The 20,464-nt window shown below is 44.7% G+C and overlaps 1 protein-coding gene across 1 annotated transcript in view; it reads left to right on the forward strand.

Annotated features, from left to right (window-relative positions):
• The window catches only part of LOC146789275 (histone deacetylase 9-like), a 1,526,442-nt gene that overhangs the window by 27,193 nt on the left and 1,478,785 nt on the right, over positions 1 to 20,464 (forward strand). The window contains exon 2 of the mRNA XM_085630931.1: positions 18,945 to 19,078. Within this exon, the coding sequence (XP_085487057.1) occupies positions 18,945 to 19,078 (134 nt within the window). The remainder of the gene's footprint in view (positions 1 to 18,944; positions 19,079 to 20,464) is intronic.

Here is a 20,464-nt window from a genome sequence, read left to right on the forward strand (position 1 = left end):
GTCATACTAGTTTTTTGCTCATGCTGAATAAAGCTATTTATTTTTTTCCCTTGGAACACTCCTGCATTGCTGGCATTGCTGTTGGTGGGGCTGCTACATGGTTGTGGGTGTTGGTCATGTGTTGGGTGTGTGGGAAATGTAGTAGTGTGCTGCTCATAGGGGGGACCCTGGGATCTGTGTGCCTCACACGGTGTTAGCTACCTTTCTCCATTCATGTATGCAGTTGCTGCATGTTGCAATTGTCCCAAGGTGTATTACTTCCTCTGTGTACCCTGACTTCTTCCCTGCAGGGTGTACCCTGACTTTAGCACAGAGCTGTGTGTCCATTAGCTGGGTGTGTGACCTAGTCCTTCACCTTTGCACATGCATGCTGAGCGATGTCTCCTCCGGCATCATTCGTGGCATCCTTGGTAGTCATTGTACTTGTGTATGTGGCCTATTGACATGACTTCATGTGTACATGTTTTCTTTTCTGCGCTATGCATGCGTATACTTCCAGCCTCGCACACATGTGGTACATGTACTGCAGGGTCTTTGTACACCTGACTGACATTTGTGGGCATGGTATATGTGACTACTCCACCCTTTGCGTTCCATGGGCACTGCTGGGAGTGATGGGCCCCCACCCCTCCTGTCTCAGGGCACTGCTGGGAGGACTCTGCACACACCCCTCCTGTGTCTGGGCACTGCTGGGAGTGATAGGCACACACCCCTCCTGTCTCAGGGCACTGCTGGGAGGACTCTGCACACACCCCTCCTGTCTCAGGGCACTGCTGGGAGGACTCTGCACCCACCCATCCTGTCTCAGGGCACTGCTGGGAGTGATAGGCCCCCACCCCTCCTGTCTCTGGGCACTGCTGGGAGTGATAGGCCCCCACCCCTCCTGTCTCTGGGCACTGCTGGGAGGTCTCTGCACACACCCCTCCTGTCTCAGGGCACTGCTGGGAGGACTCTGCACCCACCTCTCCTGTGTCTGGGCACTGCTGGGAGGACTCTGCACACACCACTCTTGTGACTGGGCACTGCTGGGAGGACTCTGCACACACCCCTCCTGTCTCAGGGCACTGCTGGGAGGACTCTGCACCCACCCCTCCTGTCTCAGGGCACTGCTGGGAGGTCTCTGCACCCACACCTCCTGTCTCTGGGCACTGCTGGGAGGACTCTGCACACACCCCTCCTGTGTCTGGGCACTGCTGGGAGTGATAGGCACACACCCCTCCTGTCTCAGGGCACTGCTGGGAAGACTCTGCACCCACCCCTCCTGTCTCAGGGCACTGCTGGGAGGACTCTGCACCCACCCCTCCTGTCTCAGGGCACTGCTGGGAGTGATAGGCCCCCACCCCTCCTGTCTCAGGGCACTGCTGGGAGGTCTCTGCACCCACCTCTCCAATTGCACGATATGTACGCTCATGACATGCACGGATGTGGGTACGCTCCATGCATTCGAGGTGGGGGTACGTGTCGTAATTACACTGTTGGGGTGGGGGTACGCTCCATGCATACGGGGTGGGGGTAGGGGTCGTACTTACACTGTTGGGGTGGGGGTACGCTCCATACGTACGCGGGTGTGGGTACGGGTCGTACTTACACTGTTGGGGTGGGGGTACGCTCCATGCATGCGGGGTGGGGGTAGGGGTCGTACTTACACTGTTGGGGTGGGGGTACGCTCCATGCATATGGGGTGGGGGTAGGGGTCGTACTTACACTGTTGGGGTGGGGGTACGCTCCATGCATTCGAGGTGAGGGTACGGGTCGTACTTACACTGTTGGGGTGGGGGGTGCACTCCATACGTACGCGTGTGAGGGTAGGGGTCGTACTTACACTGTTGGGGTGGGGGTACGCTCCATACGTACGCGGGTGAGGGTAGGGGTCGTACTTACACTGTTGGGGTGGGGGTACGCTCCATACGTACGCGGGTGAGGGTACGGGTCGTACTTACACTGTTGGGGTGGGGGTACGCTCCATACGTACGCGTGTGAGGGTACGGGTCGTACTTACACTGTTGGGGTGGGGGTACGCTCCATGCATACGGGGTGGGGGTAGGGGTCGTACTTACACTGTTGGGGTGGGGGTGCGCTCCATACGTACGCGGGTGAGGGTACGGGTCGTACTTACACTGTTGGGGTGGGGGTACGCTCCATGCATACGGGGTGGGGGTAGGGGTCGTACTTACACTGTTGGGGTGGGGGTACGCTCCATATGTCCGCGGGTGAGGGTACGTGTCGTACTTACACTGTTGGGGTGGGGGTACGCTCCATACGTACGCGTGTGAGGGTACGGGTCGTACTTACACTGTTGGGGTGGGGGTACGCTCCATGCATACGGGGTGGGGGTAATGTTATATCCTGAGTTTTACTTAATTGTAATTAGCCTAGGTCTTCCTAGCTGCTCAGCCAGAGTGAGAGATGGTAACGGAATGTTGGTGTGACTGTGATGAATGGAATGCCTGGGTGCCTGTGTGGGTGAGTGATGACAGGCTGCTCCTGGTGGGGCCGTGTTATGGGCTGTTACATGGGCTGACATAGAGGCTGTAACAAGGGCCTAAGATATGCTAATGATGAAGCTGGTACGTGGCTGAACCTTGTCTGAAGTGATCTGGAACTGGAACTAATAAAGAAGGCTTTGAAACCTACAACATGGCTACAAGTGTCATCTTGTACAGATTACAACAGGTAGGGGTCGTACTTACACTGTTGGGGTGGGGGTACGCTCCATATGTCCGCGGGTGAGGGTACGTGTCGTACTTACACTGTTGGGGTGGGGGTACGCTCCATACGTACGCGTGTGAGGGTACGGGTCGTACTTACACTGTTGGGGTGGGGGTACGCTCCATGCATACGGGGTGGGGGTAGGGTCCGTACATATCCGTCCCCACGCTATGTGATGCTTGTGCGGCCCGTACCCAGGCCTTTGCCACGTGGGTACGAGCCGTCCCGCCATTGTTGGGGTGACGTGGGTGTGGGCGTGGTACGACTCGTACCCACGCTCTTCAGGCGTGGGTACGGGACGTACATGTCTGGTTGTGTTGCCGGTTCGCGTCGTGACGGACTTCCGTTGTGGCGGTCGCTGGCTTAGCTGGCCACGCCCCCACCCCCTCGTAGTGACCAGGGCCTGGGAGTCAGGTATGTCCAGGGCATGTGTGCTGTGTGACTTTGGTGGGGGGTTTGTGGCCTGCCCTGGTCCTGCCACCCCCACCCCACCCCCCTTTCCCCCCTCCCTTAGTTGTTCTGACCTTCTGCGGCGTCTGCGTCGGAACCTGTAGAGGAGGTCGAGTGCTATGAGGGCCGGGATGACACGTAGGTTCGGGTCCATGTCTGTCCGTCGCGTACGGGTCCTCCTTGTTCGCGTCGTCCTGTGTGTCCGTCGCGTACGGGTCCGCCTTGTTCGTGTCGTCCTGTGTGTCCGTCGCGTACTGGTCCTCCTTGTTCGCGTCGTCCTGTGTGTCCGTCGCGTACTGGTCCTCCTTGTTCGCGTCGTCCTGTGTGTCCGTCGCGTACTGGTGGTCCTTGTTCGCGTCGTCCTGATTTCCCGGCAGTTTTTGGCTGCCGGAAAATATTCACCATGCGGGATGACGTCAGTGCGAATCGTAATTCCTGGTTCGTGAATGGCAAGCTGCGAGCGTCCCAACGTCAGGTCGGCGCTTTCCCGGATCGCATTTGTAGGAATAATTTGTTCGGCCGGGGTTTTTTACGATTCGTACGGAAATGGTGTTCCCGTGCGAATCGTAATTCCATGTTTGTATTTTTTTACGACCGGGTACGCGTCGGACGGAGAATATGCTCCGTCCGACGGTTCGTACCCGGTTTTTACCGGATCGTAATTGGCACCAAGGTGTCGGCCCTGGTTGTATGACATAATTTCGACAGACAGAAAATCGACCTACAAATATATCGCAACAAAAATATCGATGTCAAGAATATCGACATCCTATCTACAACATGGTAAGTACAAAAATATCGAAAATTAAATATCGATGTCAAAAATATCGTTATTAAAAATATCGTTTTTCTTTTACTTTAAAAATATATGTAAAATAAACCAAATTATACTTAGAAATTAAATAAACATAATTAAATATATTGTATAATATTTAAAATGTATAATTAATATATATAATTTAATAAAACTTTAATTAAACATATACATATAATATATAATATATATACTTACTTAATAATTAATTTTAATAATAATTTCTGTAACGTATAAATTATTAAATGTTTTTAAAAATTACCAATACATCTATACACATAAAATAATAACATTAATACATATTTAATAATTACATATAGCAAATAATAATCAATATTTTTAATGTGAATAATTTTTATTATTAATGATATATTACAATAGCAAAAATAATACAAAACATATGAAATATCAGACACAATAAAACTACTAGTCCAACTCCAACAAAAACAACAGTAAGGAAAATGTTGGATACCGTAGGGGTAAAAATTACTATTCCAACTCCAAAGAGTGCAACAGTAGGGAAAGCGTTGGATAGCGTAGGGTTAAAATTACTATTCCAACTCCAGAGAGTGCAATAGTAGGGAAAGCGTTGGATAGCGTAAAGGTAAAAATTACTATTCCCACTCCAGAGAGTGCAACACATGGGAAAACGTTGGACAGCGTAGGGGTAAAAATTACTATTCCAACTCCCAAGAGTGCAACAGTAGGGAAAGCGTTGGATAGCGTAGGGGTAAAAATTACTATTCCAACTCCAGAGAGTGCAATAGTAGGGAAAGCGTTGGATAGCGTAAGGGTAAAAATTACTATTCCCATTCCAGAGAGTGCAACAGTAGGGAAAGTGTTGGATAGCGTAGGGAAAAAAAATACTATTCCAACTACAGACAATGCAACAGTAGGGAAACCACTGGATAGCATAGTGGTAAAAATTACTATTCCCACTCCAGTGAGTCCAACAGTAGGGAAAGCGTTGGATAGCGTAGGGGTAAAAATTACTATTCCCACTCCAGAGAGTGCAACAGTAGTGAAAACGCTGGATAGCTTAGAAGTAAAAATTACTATTCCCACTCCAATGAGTGCAACAGTAGGGAAAACATTGCATAGCATAGGGGTAAAAATTACTATTCCCATACGAGAGAGTGCAACAGCAGTGAAAACGCTGGATAGCGTAGGGGTACAAATTACTATTCCCACTCCAGTAAGTGAAACAGTAGGGAAAGCGCTGGATAGCGTAGGGGTAAAAATTACTATTCCAACTCCAGAGAGTGCAACAGTAGGAAAAGCGCTGGATAGCGTAGGGGTAAAATTACTATTCCAACTCCAGAGAGTGCAACAGTAGGGAAAGCGTTGGATAGCGTAGGGGTACAAATTACTATTCCCACTCCAGTATGCGAAACAGTAGGGAAAGCGCTGGATAGCGTAGGGGTAAAAATTACTATTCCAACTCCAAAGAGTGCAACAGTAGGGATAGCGTTGGATAGCGTAGGGGTAAAAATTACTATTCCAACTCCAGAGAGTGCAATAGTAGAGAAAGCGTTGGATAGCGTAAGGGTAAAAATTACTATTCCCACTCCAGAGAGTGCAACAGTAGGGAAAGTGTTGGATAGCGTAGGGAAAAGAATTACTATTCCAACTCCAGAGAGTGCAATAGTAGGGAAAACGTTGGGTAGCGTAGGAGTAAAAATTACTATTCCCACTCCAGTGAGTCCAACAGTAGGGAAAGCGTTGGATAGCGTAGGGGTAAAAATTACTATTCCCACTCCAGAGAGTGCAACAGTAGTGAAAACGCTGGATAGCGTAGGGGTACAAATTACTATTCCCACTCCAGTAAGTGAAACAGTAGGGAAAGCGCTGGATAGCGTAGGGGTAAAAATTACTATTCCCACTCCAGTAAGTGAAACAGTAGGGAAAGCGCTGGATAGCGTAGGGGTAAAAATTACTATTCCAACTCCAGAGAGTGCAACAGTAGGAAAAGCGCTGGATCGCGTAGGGGTAAAAATTACTATTCCAACTCCAGAGAGTGCAACTGTAGGGAAAGCGTTGGATAGCGTAGGGGTACAAATTACTATTCCCACTCCAGTAAGTGAAACAGTAGGGAAAGCGCTGGATAGCGTAGGGGTAAAAATTACTATTCCAACTCCAAAGAGTGCAACAGTAGGGAAAGCGTTGGATAGCGTAGGGGTAAAAATTACTATTCCAACTCCAGAGAGTGCAATAGTAGGGAAAGCGTTGGATAGCGTAAGGGTAAAAATTACTATTCCCACTCCAGAGAGTGCAACAGTAGGGAAAGTGTTGGATAGCGTAGGGAAAAAAATTACTATTCCAACTCCAGAGAGTGCAATAGTAGGGAAAACATTGGATAGCGTAGGAGTAAAAATTACTATTCCCACTCCAGTGAGTCCAACAGAAGGGAAAGCGTTGGATAGCGTAGGGGTAAAAATTACTATTCCCACTCCAGAGAGTGCAACAGTAGTGAAAACGCTGGATAGCGTAGGGGTACAAATTACTATTCCCACTCCAGTAAGTGAAACAGTAGGGAAAGCGCTGGATAGCGTAGGGTTAAAAATTACTATTCCAACTCCAGATAGTAAAACAGTTGAGAAAGCACTGGATAGCATAGGGATTCTATAAACATAATAACCAATTAAATAATTAGTTATACAAAAATTGCATATTAATAATTAATTTACAAAATATGTATTATTAAATACCAATTATTTAAATTAAATGTTTATATAAATAACTTTAAATTACATCCCACACTATTCCCCCTTTAACACACAACACACTACACATACAAAATACACAATACATTTAAATATCAGTTTATCTATTATTTACAATTAATAATACATTCTTTATAATTAATATACTTATTATTTACAAATTTATACATATTAACTACCAAATTACAATTATTCACAAATTAATTATTAATTAACAATACATTAATTAGCAATAACAACAAATAACATGAAATAATAAATTATTTATATTTACTATATTTAATGTACTAATAACAATTAATTACCAATTAATAATTAATTAACAATTAATTATTATTAATTTACAAATAAATAAAAATTATCAGTAATTATTTGAATTTAATTACATCCCACCCTATTCCCCTATAAACCACAACCCACTACACATAAAGATTCACATAATTAATTTAATCATCAATGAATCACTTAATAAAAGTAAATCACCAATTAATTAGTAATTAACAATTAATTAATTAACAATACCAATAAATAAATATTAATATTAAACTAATTATAACTTATATAATTAACCAATTAATAAAATTAATTTACAATTAATAATTAATTAAAAATTAATCAATCAATTAATATATTTAATTAACAATTAGTAATTAATTAACAATTCATTAATCATAAATACCAATTAACCAATACATATTAATTAATTAATTATAATTAAATTACTTCCCACCCTATTCCCCTATAAACCCACAACCCGCTCTGATACTAAAACGCTAAATTATATTTTAAATAATTATTAATCTCTAAACATTTATTTTTAAATGTATTAAAATACATTACAATAATCTTTAACATACAAATAAAATACATATTAAAATACATTACACTAATAAAATATCGATATTCTTGACATCGAAATTTTTGATTACGATATTACTTACATCTATATTAATGACTTCGATATTATTAACTTCGATAATACTTACCTTGGGGTCGATATTCTGTCCATCGATATTCTTGACTTCGATATTCTTTACCTACGATATTTACAACTCGATATACTTGTAGGTCGAAATTTAAAACTCGATATTTAGACTGCTCACCGTCGGCCCTGACTATCTGACACAGCGTTTTCAACGCTATATCCCAGCACGCTCCTTGCTCTCCTCCACCAGTGAAAATCTTGTAATCCTCAGATTTAAGAAAGCTAATTGGGACTGGGGGGGGGGGTTTATTTCATGTACATTGAGGCTGTGGAACCCTTTTCCGACAGGACTAAAACTCAAGACAAATTTATTAGAATTCAGGAAGAATCTTAAAACCTGGCTTTTTAGGAAATAGTCTTAGCATCTTCTAGATTTTTTCTAGCTCGTCCTCTGTCGGCTTAGCACCTAGATACCCCCGGTTGATTGTCGCGCTTTAGAAATGTTATTTTCATTTCATTCATTTCATTTCACAGAGCACTTGCATGTTCTTCTGAACAACTGACATATATTTCTCAATGATTCCTGCTTGTGAGGCCCCTGTGAACTTTCCTTTTCTATGTATGTTGCTTTAAAAGTAGGTAAGGCACATCACTATGGTCCATAGTAAGAGATTAATTGTATGCAGAAGAGTATGTGATCCTACATGCAGTCTGTTTTTCCATTGCCCCCCGCCCTCCTGATGTTGTGTTGCATATTTCTTCCCACTCTCCCGTTGTTAGTGTTGCTTCATCCCTCCCACTTCCCGTTCTACTGCTGCCTGTCTTGCCCTCTCAAATACCGCTAAGAAAAAACGCTATAACCCGGTCAGCACTGCAGAAATCATAGACCCTATTTTCAATATTGTTTCTTCCCTTCCACCCTCTCATTAGGCATGTAGCATTTTCCTTCCCACCTACTACCCTTCTATTGTCCATGTTGCTTCTTCCCTTCCATCTCACACTTTCTTGTTGTCTGTGTTGCTTCTTCCCACACCTCTAACCTCCCCTTGTCTGTGTTGCCCTGTCATAAGAAAAAAAATAGCCCTATGATGCGTCCAGTGCTAGCCCTGTCATAGCACGTTTTTTACCCTCCTGTTGTCCATTTTGCTTGTCCCTCCCTCCCATTGTCTGTGTTACCTTTTCCTGCTGTCAATGTTGCCAACCCTCACAATAAAAATAAAGCTTTATGACACAGCCAGCAGTGGCTCGTCAGGGAGATTTTTTCCAATCTTTTAGCCATGCTGATCTACAACATAGCTAAAAGGTATTGGCAAAACCAATATCTCTCACATAGACCAGAGCTATTGGCTTTGCCAAAGACTGTTTAATTACCATGCCATGGATTCAATTGTGTGTCTGTGCATCTTTTTCATGAACATTTTATATCAAAAAGCTTCTTGGCATTTTGGTGATTTACCAAATTAGATTTTCACCTGAATGGCTTCCACAGATGGGTTTTCTCCAAAGTACTTTTTAACAAAATGGGACAGGAGTGCTCACATTGAATCTTGGACAGTATAGGGTGTATTTTCACAAGGTAGGATTAAAAGAAGGATAGATTGTAATAGACATTGGTTGCAGAGAATGCAGAGAGTGGGAAAAGGGTGGGGGCAATTACATGGTGTGGCTGTTAGCGATGGTTTGGGTCATAAGCAAAAAAGGAAGGTTTACGTACTTCCTGATTCTTTATGAAGTCTGTTCAAGTTGGAGGGTAAGCATGATAGAGCTGACGATTCTTCCTCAGAAGCATTATGTCTCATGCAGAGAGAATTGAGAACAATGCCACTGAGAGTGAGAGACAAATATGAACTGGGAGTGTGTTCATTACATGTTCCTCTGATGATATCTTTTGATGTTCTAGTTTATGTATTTTTCTGTGTGGTGTCCTTGCAAGGTGTGCGCTAGGTTACAGGACTGATGTATAAATGATCATCTGTTTGAGATGGCTCACTTGGAGGGAATTTTAAATGTCTGATATGTGTGAATGTGACATTTGTTGCACAGTATGTGTGGGTGAAAGGTTTTGATAATTGCTTCCATGATTCTTAAGGCAGTGATTGACCCATTTCCTTGCAGAGGGACACAGTCAGAGCTTGATATTGCTATCTGCATGATGTGACAAAATGGTAATTTTGTGATAGCCTTGTGTCTGATAGGAGTATTCTGTGCATGTGACCTGTTCTGTGTAACTTGTTCCAAAGAGTGGATAATTGTAGCTCCCCTTTTCAGCTCCACGGCTGAGCTGGCACTCAGCTCCCTTCTAGTTGCTGTGGAAATGCTTGATAGAACTTTAAATGTAGAGAAATGCTAAAGAGAGGGCTTGGGATAGCAGGGTCATGGGGATAAACATTAATCATTAGGACACTACAAACCACTTCTTCTGAGGAAGGGAGAGAGGACAGAAAGTGGGAGGGAACAAAGAGGCAGCCAAAGCTGCAGAGAGTAGGAATGAACATTTCTGTAGACAAGCTCCAGCAGCAGTAGAACAACTGTAGTAGCGAAAGGAAATGGCAAATAATGAGGGTAGTTAGAATCTAGTACCTGTGTCTGTGTGGACTCGCTCTTGAAGGAACAAGTAAAACAGGAAAAGGAGTTTAGCTCTCTGTACAAAATGAGTACAAGCAGCATGAGGTTGTTGACAGATTCTTTGATTTCCCAAAGAAAGAACCTCCTATAATATTGTGAGTATGTTTGTGTGTACGCACATTACCAAATTTAATTTAAAAAATTGTACTTATAAAGTGAGTCCTACTCGTCACTTGCTAACTTCCCATTATTCAAGAATCAAGGATGAGTTTAGATATGTTATGTTATGTTATGTTAATTTATATTATGTTTTGTTATGTCGGGAAAACCTATAGAGAGTATGCACACCCAAAGTTTTCCTAGCACTGTGACAACTAGGGGAGAAAGGAGAGGGATCTCAGGCTAATCAAAAGCTTGCCTAAACAGCCAGACCGTCAAAGCTTCCTGAACCTCTGGAAGGTAGGTTCTAGCCCGTATGAACCCCTTTGATAGGCCACAGGGCCTGCAGGGAGGTTGAGATATTTTACTCCTGATGTTCCAGGACCCTACCTACTATGGCCAAGTACCCCTTCTGTATTTGAGTGGTAGACGTGAACAAGCACTCTAAGATTTCCTCGGCGGGTGGGGTGTTGTATGGATACAGATTAGGAAAAACGTCCCCCAAGTCAAAGAGCGCATTGCAGCAGCAATAATCAATGCTCAGCCAAAATGTTTACTTTTATAAGAAAAAAAGTATTTTCATTTCTAATTCTATTCATTCAAAGGGAAGTTACTGCATTCACAGACAACAACACATTTCCCCCTTGAGGTTGGGGGCTCAAGTGTTTCACTGGAAAGCCCCTGTTCCACCCGCTCCTTGTAATGTGACCAGGGTTATTCCCTATTCACTGGTGGTTGCATCCAGGGAATGCTCACTAGTAGGTCATAACTCAAGAGTCCACTCTGAGTCTTTGATTATGGACAGAACTGTTTTGGCACTGCAGTGCTTTTAGCAGTGAGTCTCCCATGACCCGATAGGCCTGTAACAAGTCTTACCCGCTCCAATAAAGAGGAAACATGCAGTTTCTTGGAGGGTGCCCCGTTGGCGGGTACTCTCAACAATTCTGGTCCTTCTCATGTGAGTCGCCTCCAAAACTATGCATCCATGCTCTGGCACCAATTAGAGGTGTTTTTGCAATCATACTGCAGGGTAAGTGTCCACACTCGCAAAATGGTGGGGGGGAGGGCGATTCCAATGCTCCTGATCTCGATCTCGTTGAGGCAGTGATGCTTCCACGGCATTTTTACGTGAGCCACGGGGTCAGGTCAGATGCAGTCCTCATTGCTCCTGGCGACCTATTGGTCACCGCTGCTCACAGTTCATGAGCTCCTGCCCGATCCACACAGCACAATTACTCCTGGAAGCCCCTTCTGGCACACAGGCTTGCCATGCCGCTGCCACACAAGGCTTTGGCCCTTACCGTATGGCCATCCTTACCACTGGCCCTCCTATGGTGTCGGACAGGCGTCAGCCCCTTTCCTCAAGGCTGTCTTTTCCACGGCAGCCTCTCCTGGCACATGAGGTCACTGCAACAAAGTTGCATAGGCTTCTGCCCTTATGGTACAGCAATATTTAAATGGCTATCATAACAGCGGCCCTCTCCTGGGATATGGGGGCCACTGGCTCAAGATGGCACACGGGCAACGACCCAATCAATGCAGCAGCTGTCTCCTCACACCTCGCACTGGGAGGCCACTTGACAGAGCTCTCTACTGGACCTAGCTCCCTCCAACGCTCTCCTCTTCTTCACAGGGCATCCTGGTCTTGGCAAGAAGGCAGGCAAAGCCATCTGTCACAGCAGGAGAGAAGCCAAAGCTCATAGTCCCACAACACAGGCCATGGGAGTGACTAAGTTCACACCTGGATGTCAGTCACAGTAATATGTGTATCAAAAGGTTAATTCCTTGGGGAGAGGATGTGGTCCGTCGGCTTAAACTGCCAACTTTGGTGCAGGAAACCAGGGTTTGAGCCTCAAGGTCGCGTCCACATCCTGTGATTCTGGGCAAATCACTTAATTTCCCCTTGCCTGAATGTGTAATGTAAATACGGTGCTCATGTAAAGCGCTCCAATACCTTCGGGTCGAGTTTGCGCTATATAAATATGCAAAAAAAATCCCGGAATCCCAGCCCCACTCTTTGTGATTCCCTTATCAGCCTTGTTGGGCTAGGCCCTTTCTGCAGGCTCATCCCCCAAATTTTTGCCTTGCCTACACCCTCCCTGTTTCCTGAATCCTTTTGTCGGCTTTTAGGACTCTGCGCACTTGACCACTGCTACCCAGTGCTAAAGTGCTCTCTCCCTTAAACGTAGTGAAATTGGCTTACACCCAACTGGTATATTTAATTTACCTGTAAGTCCCTAGTAAAGTGGTAGTACATGTACCTAGGGCCTGTATGTGAATTAAATGCTACTAGTGGGCCTGCAGCAGTAATTGTGCCATCCATTAAAGTAGCCCTTTAAATATGTCTGAGGCCTGCCATTGCAGCTTGTATGTGCAGTTTAAACTGCCTTTTTGACCTGGCAAAATAAACCTTTTTGCCAGGCCTAAACTTGCCTTCCTGCTATATATAAGTCACCTCTAGGGTAGACCCTGAATGTCCCAGTGGGCATGGTGCAGTGTATTTAAAATGTTGGGCACAATTCTGAAAATGTCACTTTTAGAAAGTTGGCATTTTCTTGTCCTAGCCATTTGATGCCTGCAGCCTGTATGCCGGGTCACATGACTAGGTTTAGATGGCAGTTGGTCTTTGTGTATTGCTCCCATATAGTGAGACAAAGAGGAAAATGTGTTGGCAGGATAGGCAATGATGAGGGAACGGAGCTCTGACCTACCACACTTCCACATCACAAAGTTTCTGCCTAAGCACTGTCACAAGTGTTTTGTGAGCCTAGATAAGCTGGGGTAAGGGCAGGGAGGTAAGAAATTCCAAGCACCTCTGGGGATGGAAGCCTCTAGAAACATCTCCTACTTGAAAGTGGGCACCAGGTATACATAATAGATCCTCAAACCCAACTCTTCAGTTCCCCTCTTGACCTGTGGAAGACTCCAAAGGACTGCTCTGCTGCTCTGCAAGAAGGACTGCTATTTTGTCACCTTTCTGCCTGAGTGAGAAAAACTGGCCCTGCATCTTGAACTTAGGACCACCAGAATGACTCCAAGAGCTAGTTGGCTGGTCTCCTGATCAGAGTCTTAGGAACAGAAAAGCCTCAAACCACCTTGCACCCAGCATCTGGACTCTGTCTGCTCTGAGCCCTGCCCCCCATGTGGTACCACCTCAGCATTGGACCCTTGGAAGTGGGCTTGAAGGCGCTCTGCCAGTCCAACTATGGTCCTGTGAGCAATGGAGCTACCACTGCTCAACAAATCCCTCATATAGGACCTCACATTGCAGCTCGTAGTTTCCTTGGAACCACCGCTGCTTGGCGAATCTTCGACGCAGGCCTTCAGATCACAAGTCTGTTGTCGATGGCATTCTCTACGATGATGCAGGACTTCACATTGCAGCCTTTGTGTGATGCATAATTGACGCAACATTTTGCATTGCAAACCTCACATTGACGGCATCCTCAGTGATGATGTACGACTCCACATCGCCACACTGCAGCTTCCTCGGAATCGCCGCTACATGAAGCAACCCCGACGCAGGATCTCACAACGCTCCACAAACCAGGTGTAAGGTACTTTGTTGGGTGGCTTAACTTGGCGGCTGTGAGATACAGCGGCTGTGAGATTTAATGAGAATGGCGGCATGATGGACTCCTGGGTGGTTAAGAGAGGTGTTCGGCAGTGGTGCATTTTGGCCCCCATGTTGTTCACGCTGTATATTAACAAGCTAGGGGATACTCTATCATCCGGCTGTGAAGACATCTGAGAGCTGGATCTAAGATGATCCCCACTCTCGTGTACGCAGGCGATACAGTCCTGTTTGCCAGAACCGCTGTGGGTCTTCAAAAACTTTAAAATGGTTTTTATAGATTTTATGGAATGACTTGACCTAGCCACTAATTACCTAAAATTCCACACTATGTCGATAGGCTCCCAGAAGGCAAAGAGGCAGAACTAACAAAAGTGTCAACTTTTCCACATCTGGGGGTGCTGTTCAATTGCGGAGGGACTTGGTCAGCGCAAAGAATGCACACGAAGAACGTTCTGGCCAGAGCAGCCGGGGCAACCCTGGAGTTTGTGAAAAGGCTCGGCTCTAAGCCCATCCCCGCCTTGCTTAAAGTGTACAGAGAAAAATACCTTTCTATGGCCATGTATGGGTCTGATGTCTGGGGTTATAAAGATGTGAGAGACATCCAGGGGGCACAAAATACATTTTTGCACAAACATCTTGCTGTTCCCCCCACTACCCTGGCGTACATTCTACATGAGGAACTGGGCATGGGGTATATTTCAGACCTGATTGCCGTTGCCCCGTTGCTCTGCTGGTTGAGAATTTGGGCTTGTCCCACCCCTACATTAAATTAACTCGTCATCATGGATTGGATTGCACATGAGGGGGCACCACATATCCCCTGGTTAAATTATATAAGGGAGCAAATGAAATAGTTGAGTTCCCCTGATTTGTATGCTAATCGTAGGCCACTAGGCCTGACAGCAAATTAGGGATATTAAACAACAGTTTCTGGCTAAAAGGCAGGGGCTCAGGGAAGGTAATGAGTTAACTAAGACCACTGTGAGAAGGTTTGTCACACTGAGCTTGAGCCTACAGGCACAGCCATATTTGTTTGTTACCAAAGTATACCATCGCTTTGTTTTAACCAGATTCCGATTGAACCTGGTACCCTGTTTATTAGCCATCCCCCAAGGCTACACGAAACCCGGAGTACTAAATCCCTGTTCTTCTGACAATTTTTATGAGCAGGATACGCTACATTTCGTTTTTATTTAGTGATTTCTATGATTCCTTACGCAAAAGGTTTATACTCCCGCTGCTCAGAAATTGTCAATTTGTTCAAGGAAGGCCTGCACTACTATATCCTCAAATGCTTTCCTCTCCTATGGTTTGCTTTGCTAATAGGGGCCATAAGACAAAGGGAAAAGTTGTTTCTGTAGTAGTCAGGCTGTATCTGTAAACTGTGTTCTGGGAACTACACGTCTCACCCTGTATCCGTTATACTAACCTACTGAGTCAATGCCTTATTACTCATGCACTTTATTTGCCGCATTTAATGTTTATTGTAATGCTTAGTGATGGCATTTATAAATGGGTTTTTAACTGTATTTGTGTGTACTGTTGGTTTTTAGCCTATTGACCTGCGTGACTTGGTTTTTTAACTACATATGTGGGTTCTTTGAATTACTGTATTTTTTATCAAAACATTTGCTTTAATGACTTTTAGTGGCCGAATAAAGTATTTCTTGACTTGACTTGACTTTGTGCCTGTATCCGGCCCGCACACCATCATGGCCAGCCTGAACTTGTGACTTTGTCCCAGTCCGGTGCGACCAGATGACCACAGTTCGCGCTTTGTACTTCTAGGCACTATTTTCATTTATATATTTAAAATTGCATTTCTCCAGTTCTACTAAGTGGATTTTTGTCGTTTTTGTCTCAAATAATGTATTAACTTTTACTAAATTTTTCCAAATTGGTGTGGGATTTTTCTTGTGCTGTGTTTTCACTTTATTACTGTTTGAAGGACTAAAAATAATACTTTACACGTTACCTCTAAGTTGTGCCAAGCTACCAGAGGGTTGAGCACATGTTAATTTGCAGTTTGTTTGTGTTTCACTCTGACAGAGATTGTGGTTGCTGCTTGAATAGGGTTCACCCCTTCCCAACCAGTAACCCAATTTTCTACAAGCCCGATTTACTTCCTGATATGTGACCAGGCTCCTTCATTGTGATCTCTCACTGAATCAAAGAGCACCCTTTGAAGTATACAGGAGGAGCCTAGCTCTCCCTCTCCATTATGCCCCACCCATCTCACAGGAATGTAGCAATACGCAAATCTGTCTGGGGGGGAAGACTCACCATGCGTGCCTGGGCCTCCCAAAATAGATCTGAAGGTCCTCCATGTAAGGTATTATTATAAGCACAATTGCACTCAGTGTATGTGCACAGCACACACACTTTTCAGGACTGTTACCTCCATATGTTTTGCCACCACAGACACAGATACACTCAACACACACATTGACTCTGAACGCAGTGCTCAGTACTGTAGCCTTTCAGTGTTGTCACTTGCAGGCACATATGCAGCCAGCACACATATTCACCATGCACGCACTTCACAACCCTACACTCTTCATGTACTGTACTCCTTGCACGTACACATTCCCCCTGTACATGAACTCAACATGTACACTCTGCACAGCACTACATCCTTCATGTACTGTACCCCTCGCAAGTACACATACATCCAGTACATGCAGTCACCATGTGCACACTGCACTGCACTGCTCTATCCCTGTACTGTACCCTTCTCAGGCAGACATACAACTAGTGCAGAATCACCTCTTCTGCACTACATAGCACTTTACATCTAACTTATATAGGCCAAATGGTGAGTTAAGCACACAGCAGCGGAACTTTAAAAAGTGAGTGGTCCTGTGTGCCTCATTCCAGTGACACAGCTTAAAAAGGACCTGTTCACTTCTATTGAGCACTACACGTTATGTTGTCACCACTTCCGCTGTTTAACTCATGGTGAAGGTAGTAACCTTCCACCACTATGACAATAGCATTTAGGACACCCATCCCAGTCCAACAAGACCACGATCTGTGAAACAGGCCTATGTCATGGTGCACATGCATGATCCATGTTTGCCTAGGACAGCAAAAATCTGAATTAGTGATCCAAACAACAGTACAGTTGGTCACTGAAGGAAAGGATATATGTCCATTACCATACAGAGAACTTTTCCATCCCAACACAGCCTGCCCGAGGAAGGGAGAGAGTTACATAAAATGAGGAACAGGACCGAGAAGCTCATGCCACCCACTCTCTGTCACTTGAACCAAGGGATCCTCAACTGATTGGCAAGAGAGGATCTGAGAGCTCGAGTAGAAACATATCTCTTAATTCTGCTTGCTGCAGGGGCTAGAGCCTGGTCATGAATTATTTTTTGTATAATACAAGTCATTTGAAAAGAGCTTTCTGTTGATGGGGAGCCAGTGAAGGTTCATTCAGGCAGGAGAGATATGTGCATGTTAATGCAGTTTGCAGATTATCCTCGCTGCTGTATATTGAATGATTTCAAGTTTGTATAAAGGAGTTGCAGGGCACAGGGCATTTCCATAGTCCAACCGGGACACAATTACTGCTTCAGTAGCCGCTTTCAAAGCCTCTGGTGACAGCAGAGGAGCAACCTTCTAATGGATTTCAATAGGCAAAATCCCTTTGCTGTGACTGCCTTGATCTGGTGGATCATAGACAGTTGATTGTCTACAATGATGCCCAGGCTCTTGGTAGAGGGTGCTGGGACAGGAGGAGCACCGAGCTCAGACAGCCAGATGGTATTGGCCGAGAGATCAGTCCTGTGATTGAGAGTAACCAGCTCAGTCTTATCAGCGTTAGCATGAAGGAGTTAGTGCCCCTTTGGTTTCAAATTAATTTCAGGGTAGATTGAAGTCCCCTATGGGACTGGGCAGTACCTCAAGCCAGAAGAGGAGCTGAGAGCAGGATCCCTGGAATTATGTGGCAGGAGAGGGCTAAAATATGTGGCAGGGTTGAGTAAACTGCGGCATAAAAAGCAAATTATGCAGCATAATGCAGCACATTTGTAATAGCATTACTCCATTATTTCATCATTTCTAAACTTGGTTACACTCTCTGGGCATTGGTTGCGCCTCATTAGCCTCAGGGCGGGGAAAGAGGTAGGGATAGTTTTAAGGGCAGTATGGGGTACGTTTTAGGGCTCAGGGTGGGGGGGGCCTGGGGTCAGGATAGTTTTTGATAGGGTGCAGGCTTTTAGGCCTCAGGGTAGAGGGAGGGGTAGTTTTAAGGGCAGGTCAGGTTTTAGGCCTCAGGGCGGGGGTGAGAGAGGGGGATAGGATTTTAGGGCTTAGGGTGGAGGAGGAGGGGTTCAGGATCTTTACCACACATATCCCTTTACCAATCATGCCTTTACAACAAAATAGCAGGTTAAAGGCATCTGTGGTAAAGGAATGTATGGTTAAGATGCATTCATGGTTGGGAACACGTTGTAAATGCATGCGTGTTCGGCCATTCTTTCCTCTTTCATACAACCCAAAATAATGGAATCCAGGATCTAGCTTCAGAAATTCACAGATTGAATCCTTTCTGGTTTCACTTAATTCTCATAACTGTGATATTGACAAAATGTACGTGTAGAATAGCTGTGCAGTTTTAAACGGTATAGCTACTTTAAGCATAGGTTTAGGCTACACGCTTCTAATGAATATGACATTTATAATATGTTTTAATAAGTCAGGGACTTTAGAGCTCTGCAGTTAATAATAAGAAAGATTATGAGGTGTAAATCTAAGCTTTGAGCAGTTGGATGGTGTATGAAAGTTTGCATAGTGAAACAATCAATATTTATAGGGCAGTAAATGAAAGTGCATTTACTCTATTTCAAAGCCATATGACATTGTTCACAATTCAATGCACTAAACAGTTGTATACCCAAAAGATGTGGGTTTGAGATGCCTTTTTGTGGATTAATTTAATAGCATAGCATTGTGTTAGTTTGATACATACATTTCTTTGACACATACATTCCTTATTGTGCTTTCTTTCTCGTGTAGGTATTGCCTATGATCCGTTAATGTTGAAACACCAGTGCATTTGTACCAACTACTCCAGCCATCCAGAACATGCAGGAAGAATACAGAGCATCTGGTCACGACTGCAAGAAACTGGGTTGCTGAACAGATGTGAGGTAACATAAACTATGATAACAATAATATACTGTGCTATTAAAAGTGTCATACTTGTCATGTAACCACTTGATAGCAGAAACGATATTGCGACTTCTGAAAAGGGGGTGTCCACTGGGCTGATGGTTCGGAAAGGGTAGCAGCCTATCAAGAATAAATACGACTGACATGTGGCCAGTGCTTAATTTGTGACCGTGGTTTCCGGTGCTCGGCACCAGCACTTAATTGTCAACACCAGAACTTATGACATTCTGCCACAGAGAACGAGAACAATTATTTATTAATTTAATAGACTTTAAAAATGACTAATACCTGCCGCTCAAGCCACACTTATATCTTTGGGGGTCTGGAACAGTCTAAATTGTCACACTTATAGGAGTGTGATGGTTAGTAGTTGTGTTGGTAGTGTCATTAGCAGCATGGCCCTGACGAGGGCCCAGGCCCTTATTTTATACAAATTAAGGACTGTATACAGCCCATAAAGAATAACAGTTGAGGCCATGTCTGATGAACTGAGGTGACCTTTCGCGCTAAAACACTATCATTCTAGCTCAGTGCTGAGAGTCACCACATGTAATTTCCTGGAAATTCATTTACAAGAGAATCTGCCACATCTCAAATGCCTCAAAATCACACGTGCCATGCTTTTGCTTTGTCAACCTACTGTGCAGTGTTCTGAAACTCAGGGGACTATTTATTAAAAAGTCAAGCAGGGCAGCAGGCGACCTTGCTGTGTGACAGGGTAATGGCAGAAATGCACATTCTTTAACACAATACAGCACATTCCTGTCTTTTCCCAGTGCTGGGGCACAATGTGCTGCCTAGCACCAATGCAGGCACCCTTGCGCTATGGTGCAAGGGGTCCCTTCCTGCACAAAAACAATCTCCTGAGGCATTTTCACATAGAACCCTCTTTCTATGTGTGATGCAGAATGCAGCACACATAGAATGAGGAAAAAACTAGGAGAAATAAACATATTTCTTCTCATTACGCTTCTCCAGGTGATGCCAGTAATTGTAAATCTGGTAATGTGGCAAAATCCATGGGTGCTGCATGGGAACACCCACGCAACACCCATGGACCGCCTTCCTGGGGCAGAGTAACGCAATGCAGCAATTTGCACTGCGCTATTCTAGATTTATCAAGCCACTCAGGGCCACACAAGGGGGGATTGCATGGATTGATAAATCTTTCTTGTGAATTGCGCCACTTTTGGGCACCTTTGCATGCCTCAAGGACGACACAACTCATTGCTAAATATGGCCCTCAGTACCATCCAGAGAGGGTTCTAGATCATTGCTAGCATACTGCACACTCTAGAGACTGTTATACAGTAACTCCAAGAAGTCTGTCACCCAGCATTTTGCCGTGTTACCCTCACAAAGGG

Source organism: Triturus cristatus, chromosome 10 (genome assembly GCF_964204655.1).
Source record: "Triturus cristatus chromosome 10, aTriCri1.1, whole genome shotgun sequence".
NCBI lineage: Eukaryota > Metazoa > Chordata > Amphibia > Caudata > Salamandridae > Triturus > Triturus cristatus.